This window comes from Ostrea edulis, chromosome 9 (genome assembly GCF_947568905.1).
Source record: "Ostrea edulis chromosome 9, xbOstEdul1.1, whole genome shotgun sequence".
Taxonomy (NCBI): domain Eukaryota; kingdom Metazoa; phylum Mollusca; class Bivalvia; order Ostreida; family Ostreidae; genus Ostrea; species Ostrea edulis.
In genome coordinates, this window is record NC_079172.1 from 16,160,298 (window position 1) to 16,173,098 (window position 12,801).

Consider the following 12,801-nt stretch of genomic DNA (forward strand, 5'->3'; position numbering starts at 1 on the left):
CGACAGATTGTTCCAGAATCCACCATCTGAATTAGGAGGATGATATATGCAGCATAAAAAGTAATTACAAGTAAGATTATCAATTTCAATCCAATGCATTCAGTATTAGGGGGCTCAAAATCATAGCGACGATTCCCCTTAAGCATATTTGACAAATAAATCATAACTCCACCTCCAAAGGAATTTCTATCTTTGCGTAAAATGCAATTAAATCCATCCAATATTAAAGCGTCATTAGGAATTGCATTGTCTAAATGAGTCTCAGTAAAACATAGTATGTCAAAGTCATGCACAAAAGTATTTAAATATGCTGTTTTGTTCCTAATGCTTCTTATATTTAAATGAATAATATCTAGAACATTAGTAATACTAGTCTCAGGTCCGGGGTTGACTTCAATATCTCCACACAATAGAAGGATGTATGTAAAAAAAATTGATAATAAGAATTAATATAAAGTGAAAAATTGCCCATAGAAGATAAGCAGTGCACAAAGTTTTTGCATATCAACATTGACAAGGTATATAAGTATTCAAATATAAAGACATGAAAAAAGGCACGTTTAAATACCTCCGTTGTAATTGAAGAATGATTACTGTAAAATATTTTTTGTACCCCATATACTACTAAATATGATATGGGCGAATAATGACAAGCTAAAATTAAAAATTATTTTAAAAATATACAGAATTTATTATCTGACCATATCCATTTTGTTTTCGAGTTGTTACACACATGCAGAGATTGAAAACTTGAAAATATGTACATTTGTGTATGTACAATCAAGCACTGATTTGATAATTATTCCAAAACAGATATAAAAGCTCAGTCAAATTAAACTGTTCAGGTACATGTTAATTTTTTTTTATTGTTACAATTATTGTTAAGGAATCTGCTAAAAACTAAAGAGTTTGTCTTCCATTTCCATTGCAGGCACTTGTGCAATATTTCAAACCAACGCGGCGCTATTTGCCTAAAAACACTATAAAAATGTATGCATCAGATGAGAATGTATTCGTAGTACCGTCATATTTAGCAAGCTGCAATACAGTGTGACCGTGTTTGAGGGCGAAGCAAAACGTATTGGTATTAGTATCTATATCCATAATAGGACAAAAATTCACGTACGACTTAACAAAATCAGAACTCTTTTGTATGTAGAAACCACATTTGTTAATTTAGGCGCGTTAGTTGGAATTTGTTCAGAGACTGAGAAAGTTACTTGTGAAAATGGCAGATATTGATGAAGTTGATGGTGCTAGCGATGAAGAAGTTGAAGCAATGACAGCTGGTGAAGTACTTCAAAAGCTGGAGGAGGTATTTTATTTTGACGCTGACGTCCCGGTCAATACTCCCCAAGTGGTCAATAATGGTCAATTGTGATTTAAACTGTCTATTTTCCTATTTTTGTACATTTCTTGCAAAGATAAAGATAAATTAAGTCTTTTCATTATATGGATCAATTGTTGATTAATATTTTTCATTAGATAATCAAATGTAATTTTATAAGTTTAATATATTTGGTTTGCTGAAACTGACCGAAATATCTTCAGTACCTACCAGAGGGTCACAGTTCTATAGCATAGCTTGACGATTGGAGATAGACCTTTTACTACATGTACATACCTGGACAGATTAAGAATAAAAGGTAGCTGGACATTACCTGAGCACAGGAAGCAGAGTTGACAGGTGTTAATAAGCATAGGCTGGGACCAGAGATGACCAGTGTACCTGTTATTGTTATGAAACATCACAAACACACCCCTTAAATGTTTATTCAGCAGTTAAAATGAAGATTAATGAAACAATACTTATATAGGTAGTTCTCTTGTTAAACTAAGGAATTTGAACAGAAACTTTTACATCTTCCCCAATTCAACAGAGTCATTTGTACATTATTTATTTAATATTATGACTTATAAGTATATTATAAACTGATAGTGCATGTTATGAATTACAGTATTTACCATAATGGTCACTTAAACATTTAAAATAAATAACACAGACAATAATGACCAAATAATCTTCAATCAACCAGTATTAACCGGTTTTAACCAGTATTGACCACCGGCCCGGTCAATACTCATATTGACCACTTTTTTGCCAACCCTGGGTGTAGACCGACCAACTTAACTTGTACTATCTGAAGCTCTCTGCTTCTCAAATACAAATAGTACAAGTCATGTCCTTGGTGAGGGACCAGACTAAAGGGATTCGAATCATACACCCAATGATTGTCAATACATGCCTGTGACATTTCATGTTTTTAGATAATATGGATTACGGTGTGACCGTGTTTGAGGGCGAAGCAAAACGTACTGGTATTAGTATCTATATCCATAATAGGACAAAAAATATCCTGAAATTAACATCTAACAATGGATGAGAGAGCTCTCTATCCAATCATCCTAACACCTTGTTACATTACTTGAGACATTTGATCCGCCTATTCATTGAATGTGGGAATTATTACGCAGTTTATGTAAAAAGTGAATTGTGATGACATATTCAGAATTGATGTTGAGCAAATTTACAAACATAGGTGACATAGTACAATCGCGTTAATCGAGGAGTGATTATACAGTCGTTTGCCTAGTTCCAGATCACATTTTCATTAACGATTGCTAGCGGTATAATCCACGAAAATGATGTAGGTTTCAATCGTCTTGTGAGAAGATCAGTAGTTACTCAAATGAAAAATGGGGGGGGGGGGGGGATTGAAAATTGTTGTAAATATCACCATTTTTTGCATTTTCCATAACTTAGTTCATAGGTCAGTTACGAATCGCGTAGATGTTTGAAACAACTGCAGGCCGATATGAACATTGACTGACCCGATCCGATATTCAATTGGTCCGCAACTTAAAACAGTACGTGTGTTTGTTTATTTCACTTAAGATATACCTAGTTTCTGTAAAAATCAAATCAAATAAGACCACTGGTTTAAATTAATCTTTACATTATTGACGTCATATTGAACAATATGTTAAAAAGCTTCACATTTAGGCATTGCCAACAAAGTTGTCGGTCCTGTTGGCAAGCCCGGTAAAATTTTCGCTGGACCAATCATTTTCTAGAAAATGTCGGTCCAAATGATCGTTTGAAAATATCGGGTGTGATCGAATTATTTTAGAGCTCGGGTTCAAGATTCACAAGTGAAGGTCACTCAAACAACATGGCCACACGGCCGATCAAATATATAAAAGGTTCTCTACCTGGGAAGAAAAGACTGGTCATGGTAGCTCAGTTGTAGACCCTTCGCTTCATAACTGGAAGGTCGTGAGTTTGAGTTCTGCCTGTGCCATGGCCACGTCAAACCTAATATGTAAATATATCCTCGCCAAACGCTTGGCATTTAGCAGTGAGAGTTACAGGTCTTTCGGATATGACCTCTAATGTTGTGACAGGTTTTAAGTTACACATTAAAGAACCCTCACTACTGCAGTCTTGAGTCAAAGTACAAAGCATAGGTCTAAATTTGTGGTGTTTCACCTACAGCTGGTCACGTCTCATTATGAGGGGAAAATTTCTGACGGGACATAAAACAAACAAACAACTTGGTAGGAAAAGAAAAAATGCTGAACCTGGACCACTTAGAGAATTATGAAGCCTTCCGTGTTGTTCTTGAGTTCCAAGATGGTTGGAAAACTGAACATTTTTGGCTGGATATTATGAGTGTGAGACACGTTGCTGTTAAAACAATAAAAGGCATTTTGGTGCAGTTCTTTTTTCTTTGTTCTTTTTATGCAATACAAGGTACTTGTATCTGGTCGGACAAAACTTTATCCGGTCTGACAGAACCTTAACACTGTCAGACCAAATGTCTGACAATGATGTAAAAATTTCAACAACTCTGAGTCAATATTGCAAATTCAAAATTCTCTTAATTATATTAGCATTAATGATTATCTTTCTCTGAGTCTGTTTATGATAAAATGTTATATCTACCCTGGATAGTAATCCTTCACCATTTTCTGTGGAGTTGGTGAGGGTGGCCAGAAGAAAAAAATAATAATGGAATTTGTGACCTTGACGTAAAAGTTTGACCCACTTTTGATAAAAAATTTACCCATATAATGTCTCCGGAATTATTTATGAGTAAGTTTTCATATTCTGTATATAAGTATCTGATGGTAAGGTCCACATACCATAATCAATCAACTTGTTACTGTGGTCTTATCCAGAACAGCAAGATCATGTTAGTCATATTAGTGTTGAGGCATCTCTATGTGAATTTATTTTCAGTTATGTTGTGATCCTTTGGGGCTACAATATGGGGTCAAAGTTTTTCATGGGAGTAAAGATTGATAAAAAAAAAATCTTTTAAGAATCACAACAGCTGAACAATGGCAGGGCCAAGGTGATTCAGGTGAGCGATGTTGCCCGTGGGTTTAATAATGTTGTAATAATGCAATCCATTCACAAACCTAGAATGAATCAAGTTAATCTGAATCATTTTATGTCAAATGTTTTCATAGACATATATTTTCATTTTCTTAAACCGGTTGTGGTAGGTCATGAGTTCGAGCCCTGCTCGTGCCATGGCCGTGTCAAATCTAAGACGTTAAAATAGGTAGTGATTGCTCCTTCGCCAAACACTCGGCGTTTAGATGTGAGAATCACAGGTCTTTTGGATATGAACTTAAAAACGGAGGTCCCGTGTCGTGGCAGGCGTTAACATGATAAGGAACCCTCACTGCTATGGCCCTGAGCGCTATGGAGAGGTCTAAATTTGTGGTACTTCACCTACAGCTGGTGGCGTCTCAATATGAGTGAACAATTCTCAACAGGACATAAAAACAATTCATCATTTACTTAATTTTGGTATAATGAAAACTTGATGATCTGAAATGAATATTGGTGAAAAATACTTCATGTCCTATAATTAGTGATGATATGGGAGTATGACAAAATAGCCTATTAAAAGTTGGAAGGTTTCTGTACAAAATGGTCTTTTACTTTTCTGGTAGATAGGTCATGTGTTCAGTCTGAATCCCTGATTTGGCACCTTGGAACACTGCTCTACAATAGCCTGTATGGTTTGATTACTGACCAATGACTGGCTAAGTCACGAAATCTATTTTACAGGAAATCCTCTAATTGACTAAATTTTCGAAAAAAGTGAAACACTCTGTGTTCGATCTGAAGTGACAGAAAATATTTATCCCAGGTAGGGTGGGGTATTTTCCTCCCTTTTTGACCAATTTTCTTCCGATTTCTAAAAAATTCAGTCGCATCTTTGATTTTACATTCATGTTTATCTAACAGTGTTTTCTTTCTTTAGGCCTGGCTAAATGAGAAATTTTCTCCTGAGCTATTGGAGGCAAAAACAGATTTAGTTGACTGCATGTTAGAACAAATGACAGAAATGGAAGAAAACATCAAGAGAGCAAAGAAAGGGGACTTCAAAGTTGTACTTCATAGAATGGAGGTAAATGTAGAGATTATGATTCAGGGTACTTGGTAGGCCAAACAACATTTATTATAAACAAAGTAAGCATTATTGTGGCTAAATATTGCAAGATAACCTCAATCTGAGTAGGGCATGTCAAATGTTGCAGTATTTGAATTATTCATGAGACTGGAGTCAATGACATGAATTATTCATGAGACTGGAGTCATTGACATGAATTATTCATGAGACTGGAGTCAATGACATGACCTGCAGTATTTGAATTATTCATGAGACTGGAGTCAATGACATGACCTGCAGTGCTGTCAGATACTTCTCCTGTGTAATGGTTATATATATAGAGAAGATCTGATTTTAATTAGATTGAATTCTAACAAGTTATTCCTTTTAATTTTCTAACATCTGTCAGACGGAACATTAAATAAAGGATATCCTGTGTCAAGGATCACAACCCCTTAGCATGCAAAAGATCATTTCCCTGATTTTTTAAGAAGTATAAGGCTCACTGGGGGCCATCAGGGAAACTCAAACACTCACAACCAAACAAATTTCAATTAGTTTACCGCCATAAAATGGCTGAAATATTGCCAAAGCCGCGCAAAACTGTAATAAATCAATCTTAAACAAAACTAACATTTTGTTGAAGCATGACTCCCAATTTTGATTGGCAATAGAACCCACATCATATATGGTTTTTATTTTATCGAGTGTTGAATACAGGAAGTGTATTGCTGCTTTTCCGTGATTGTTTGTTTCATACACCATAAAATCAAAGTGATTTTTAATGCAATTTGATGTTTGTTTTACTTCAACAAACTGTTATGAATGTTTCTTCAATGAAAGAGACCGTTATGAACAGTGTTTGTATTTAAATAATATCTTGTGTGTATTGAATATATTAAAATATTATATGCAGTATTTTACAATGTGAGTTTTGATCTCTGTATCAGTGCATACAATATTTGTAATCCATATTTTTTATTTTCAGCTGATTTTTTAATGTGAGTTTTGGTCACTGTATCACCATGGGTATCAGTGCAATATTGGATTTACACGATATTTATCTATATCGTGTATTTTCAGCTGATTTTTAGTCGAGTTGCAATGAAGTTGAACTCGGCTATTGGTTTGGTTATGCGGGCGGGTTGGTGGGTGGGCGGTTGGGCGTCAACAATTGGTTTCCGGATGATAACTCGACAAGTTTACAATCTAATCAAATGAAACTTTGATATATTGTTGGGTACCAAGTAAGGAAGACTCCTATTGATTTTGGAGAAAATAGGTTAAAGGTCAAGGTCACAGTGACAGAAAATAGAATGAAAATTTCAGAAAAATTTGGTTTCCGGATGATAACTCCGAAAGTTTAAATCTGAATCAAATGAAACTTTGCTATATTGTTATGTATGAGGTCAGGAAAACCCCTATTGATTTTGGAGGAAAAAGGTCAAGGTCACAGTGACCAAATATAGAATGAAAATTTCAGAAAAATTTGGTTTCCGGATGATAACTCCGAAAGTTTAAATCTGAATCAAATGAAACTTTGCTATATTGTTGGGTACCAGGAAAGGAAGACCCCTATCGATTTTTGAGAAAAAAGGTCAAGGTCACAGTGACCGAATATAAAATGAAAATTTCAGAAATATTTGGTTTCTGGATGATAACTCAGAAAGTTTAAATCCGAATCAAATGATATATTAAGATATTGTTGTGTACCAGGTAAGGAAGACTCCTATTGATTTTGGTGAAAATAGGTCAAAGGTCAAGGTCACAGTGACTGAAAATAAATTTAAAATTCCAAAAAAATTTGGCTTCCGGAGGATAACTAAAAAAGTTTAAATCGGAATCAAATGATACTTTAAGATATTGTTGTGTACCAGGTAAGGAAGACCCCTATTGATTTTGGAGAAAATAGGTAAAAGGTCAAGGTCACAGTGACCGAAAATATATTTAAAATTTTCAGGAGGATAACTCGAAAAAAAATTATTTGAATCAAATGAAACTTGGATATATTGTTGGATTCCAGCAAAGCAAGGCCCCTATTGATTTTAGAGAACAAAGGTCAAAGTCACAGTGACCGAATATAGATTGAAAACTTCGGACAAATATGGTTTCTGGACAGTAACTCAAAAAGTTTATAACTGAAATTAGTTCTTCACAATTATAAATACGCCACATCATTCCTGGCTTTACAATGTATCCCATGCAACTCGGCTCATGCACCCCTGGGTGCATATACTGATTTTTAAATGCGAGTTTTGGTCTCTTTACCAGTACAATATTTGATTTATACGATATATCTTTATAGTGTATTTTCAGCTGATGTTTTGATGTGAGTTTTGGTCTCTGTATCAGTACAATATTGGATTTATACGATATTTATTGTATTTTCAGATAGACAGGATAAGATATGTACTCAGCAGCTACCTAAGATGCAGGTTGAAAAAGGTGTGTAAATCATAAATAAAACAATAGGGCTTAAATGAAATATTCATATATGTGTGTTTTCTATTTCGCTCCCCCCAAAATTAGGTAGGCTTGGTAGGTAAAACATTTTATGTTATTAAATCATTAGTTTTTGATATAATTTCAATACATACAGTACACGACACGAGTTTTATGCGTGTTCCACGCAACGCGGTCGAACAAATTTGCCCCAAACACGGTGGACCTTTAAAATTGTCGGCACCTTTGAAGTCCTATTTTTTTCCGCGTGAGCTAGACATTGAAGTCCATGGAGGATCTCCGTGGATGCCACCGCGCATCTCCGTGGATGTCACCTGTACCTCCGTCGATGCCACCGTGTACCTCCGTGTGATAAAACAAAGAAGTAATTTCAGAAATGATTCACTCAAAAGATATTTTTGCTTGGCAAGGATGCGTACCCCCCAACCCATTCATTATTTAGAAATTAGCTATAAATCATTTAATTCTTGTAATTGTTGTTTAATGATACGTTGGTGTTTTCGGTACATATCCGTATGTAGACTTCCCTGCAGACGTTCACACCTTTTTATGAAACGCCCAAATTCTCGACATCCAGTATATAAACACCTGTGTTATTCCCACCGCTCATCGGTATATTGTTTCATGACACGTGCAGCACAATTTCACCAAATAAAAGAAGGGTTATGAACAACGACAATCACATGCCAGTAATTTCAATTTGATAAATAGCAGTTCAAAGAAATGTGTACCATAAGCAATGGTTTATTTTTACGTAAAGTTTTCATTGTAATTAGGAATATGTGATTAAGGTCAGCTATATACAAGTACATGCCAGTAATTTCAATTTGATAAATAACAGCTCAAAGAAATGTGTACCATTAGCAGTGGTTTATTTTTAACATAAGGTTTCCATTGTAATGAGGAATAGGTGATTAAGGTCTGTTTACATTGGAGATGAATTTCATTATGTACTCAAGTGTGATGCAATGTGAGCAAAGAATCAAATTTTTATCACCTAAACAAATAAAAATTCAAAATATCTTTACTTTTAAAATACCTTTAGAAAACTCTGTACTTTCATTAAGAAAATACTAAAAAAAAAATGTGCTCCCCTACCTAGAATGCCCATACTTCACATTTATGATAACACATTTTTTTTTTCTAACTTGATAAATAGTTTATTACACGCTTGTATTATTTACTAAATGTATATATAACATCTTTTTGTCTTTATATGTTTCTATACCATTGCATAATGGTGATGAGATCCAATAAATTGAATTGAGTACATGTAGTCTTGAAATATCACAAAGTATTCAGTTGACAACGATTGAAATAAAAATGTAGACGTTTTCTTGTTTATTCAGTGACTCAAAAACTTGCCCGTCTTCTGAATGAAAGTTGTAAAAGAAACGTACTAGGTTTTGGTCAGTTATAACATATATAATACGTGGGTAAAATTCATCTCATCTCCACTAGCCATGGGTTTTGGGTCAACTGTGCCTTCATGGATGAATAATCTTGGCTAGCAAAGATGGGCGAAAAATGCCTAGATAGTCCGCTTACATAAACATGTATTATGAAGGTTAAATCGAAGAATTATCCAGTAAATCCAATGATGTTGTAGTATAGCTTGTATTTATCTTATTTTTGACTAAGAGGGAGGTAGACAGCTAAGCACGTAACATCGTTTTAGAAGGGAGGGGGGGGGGGGGGGGGGCTCATTCATTAGTCCTAACCCCCGGACCAGCCGAAAAATTTAACATGTAAAGAAAACAATATGAGAAATTAAAACAAAATATCAGAAGGCAAGGGGATGGATAATTAAACTTCCTGTATCTGCATACATTCATGAATATTATAATCAATGATTACCAATGCTCTCTCTCTCTCTCTCTCTCTCTCTCTCTCTCTCTCTCTCTCTCTCTCTCTCGTTTTCAGTATCTAATGCATCTAAATTTTAAAATGATTTCATATAGCAATTAAAGATTTTAATAATCGATAGCGTATATGAATAAGAGCATATAATCGTTAAGTCATTTCTGTTTAATATATTGATATAAGTCTTTTTTTCATGAACTAGTTGCATTTGACATCGAGGTTTTACATCCTTAGATATTTATTACAGGCACGTAGAATCGGAGAGGGTGTAATATGAAAGCTTGAAAGTCAAGGATTTAGCCTTGTGGCGACCTACCCACTGCGCGATTTAAGAAATTGAAGTCGAAAGAGGGAATTGAGACGGTTTCAGACTACTATCCTCCCACCCCACACACACACACACACACATGTACACAATTTAAGGTTTTTGTAATCGGATCATTTTTTGTTGTTAACTTATTGCTTGTCAAGAATTTTACACAACTTAATCGGCAACATATCCCTTCTGATACATTGAAAAATATAAGTAATGTTAGCACGGGGCTCTATAAAGTTCAATCTGCAGTTTGGTCACACTTCGTCATTCAATAACTTATTTGAAATTAAAAAAAAATGTTTGTTGGGTTAGCGGTACTGTGATGTATGACTATAACAATGACCTGTGTATAACTTGTACATTCCATACGAATTTGAAGGGGTTTTCGCCTCAGTAGAACAATGGGGGTCAGCTAATCCGTGTATTTGAAATCAACAGAAGTGCTTGGCTTCTTGCGGAAAGTGTGAAATATATTGGGTCGGCACAAGATACCCATAATCTTAGACTAGATTTGATATCGGCACCGACCCAATATATTTCACACTTTTCATAAGAAGTCAAAACCCAAACTAGCTAACCGTAATTTAGTTATACTGTGACAATGACCCTAGGAATTTGCATGGTATATACTTATACAAAAATCATTGCATTATGCAGACACTCCCGATGAACATTTTTTATATGAAAATCTCTATCAAAGTACATTGAACATAAGTCTTGGTCAAATGTAATTAACTCGGGATTTTAAGAATAAATCACTCAATGGTTTGTATTTTTGCTTCTCTTAATTATACCCCCCGCAACAAGTTGTGGGGGGGGGGGGGGTATACTGGAATCGGGTTGTCCGTCTGTCTGTCCGTCCGTCTGTCCGTCTGTAGACGCAATGGTTTCCGGGCTCTAAAGCATTATCCTTTCCACCTACCGTCACCATATCATACATATGGACTACCCATGGGATGAAGATGTTCCCTATCGATTTTGGGGTCAAAAGGTCAAAGGTCATGCGCACTGGACAGCGAAGTAGCAATATGGTTTCCGGGCTCTAAAGCGTTATCCTTTCCACCTACCGTCACCATATCATACATATGGACTACCCATGGGATGAAGATGTTCCCTATCGATTTTGGGGTCAAAAGGTCAAAGGTCACGTGCACTGGACAGCGAAGTAGCAATATGGTTTCCGGACTCTAAAGCGTTATCCTTTCCACCCACAGTCACCATATCATACATATGGACTACCCATGGGATGAAGATGTTCCCTATCGATTTTGGGGTCAAAAGGTCAAAGGTCACGTGCACTGGACAGCGAAGTAGCAATATGGTTTGGTTTGTCATGCCATTTGATTTTTACACTCAGAAAAGAGGTAGTTTATACCTATTACCAACACCCTTTGGGAGATTGGGGTAAGCGGGGGGTATTCTTAGTGAGCATTGCTCACAGTACCTCTTGTTATGTAATAAATTAATTCCAATTTGTTAATCATCGACAATCTCCAATTTCTATATTTTTGTCAAGATGCATATTAACACAATATGATGGAAGTAATTATGTTAAGCAGCGCATTTGTCAGAGAGAGAGAGAGAGAGAGGTAATTATTGAATATCCCTATTACATGTTGTACATGTATGCTTTTCATTTACTGAATATACTAATTCGGGATATTGACATTGTTTCTTTTCTTAAAATTCCACCCTTATCATGATTATTTAGCCTGCGGCACATTTTCACATCTCCCGCAAGGCGCCCGTGGCCAGAACAAAGCTCCTAGAAGCTGTGTGTATTCGCAAATAACACACACCGTGGAACACGGAGGACATGGTGTATCTCCGTGGATTTTCCACCGTGGTCTTTCCACGATGAGGTGTATAAAACTCGTGTCATGTACTGTATGTACACTGTACATTACAAATACTGTTCACACAGGTCAGTAGTAGATAAAATGTAAATCAGAGAAGCTTGAATGCAAAATGAAAAAAAAATCCAAATTCAGGATTTTAATTTTCTCTTATATACATGTACAATGTATATCATCAATGAACTATTTAGGGTCGGCAACAAAATGTTAGGTAGGGTTGGGAACCGGAAACAAACATATATTTTATTTTGGCTGCTGATCAATCTCTATGTTTGTTTTATTGTGTTAAATCTAAAGCAAACTAGCATGGCGTTGCGTCATGTCCTATTTGGCTGGCAACATGTCCTTTTTTCTCTATGAATTTTTTAAAAATATCTGTCGATATAAACAATTAATCTTTATTTCACAAGGTTGATTGAAAAGTTTAAAATTAAGGCAGCAGGTATTAACTTTTAAAGAGGCTAAATGATTATTCTATTACTATCATAGTATGATACAATGAAAGTGCCCCGAAATTGTCTTGCCGCGACGAAAAGTGCTCTTTTGAACATCTGATATATGTGCCCTCTGTAGATCCTAGATTTAACACTAGTTTTATGTTTGTGTTATTGATTGACACCTGACATTCAGAGGATTGTTCTACAGATAGAAAAGTACACGATTCACACTTTGGAGCAGGAGAGCAACAGACAGGATGATGATGTTTGTCGTCTCTCACCAGAGGAGTTCACATTCGCAAAAGAGTATGTTTTCTCTCTTTCAACAATTGGTCTTATAATTATCCATGGAACTTTTTGATTCTCAAAAAATTATTTCCCTTTCATGTACTTCATTAAAATACTGACCTGATACCCAAGCCAAATTTTTACAAGCAGATTCTGCCTGGCCGTGA

At 35.5% G+C, this 12,801-nt stretch overlaps 1 protein-coding gene across 1 annotated transcript in view; it reads left to right on the plus strand.

Annotated features, from left to right (window-relative positions):
• The first annotated feature begins 1,151 nt into the window (after positions 1 to 1,151).
• LOC125659725 (DNA replication complex GINS protein SLD5-like) overlaps positions 1,152 to 12,801 on the plus strand; it is a 33,418-nt gene continuing 21,768 nt past the window's right edge. Inside the window, exons 1-4 of the mRNA XM_048891495.2 lie at positions 1,152 to 1,315; positions 5,283 to 5,429; positions 7,803 to 7,856; positions 12,555 to 12,652. Of these exons, the coding sequence (XP_048747452.1) occupies positions 1,229 to 1,315; positions 5,283 to 5,429; positions 7,803 to 7,856; positions 12,555 to 12,652 (386 nt within the window). The 5' untranslated portion in view covers positions 1,152 to 1,228. The remainder of the gene's footprint in view (positions 1,316 to 5,282; positions 5,430 to 7,802; positions 7,857 to 12,554; positions 12,653 to 12,801) is intronic.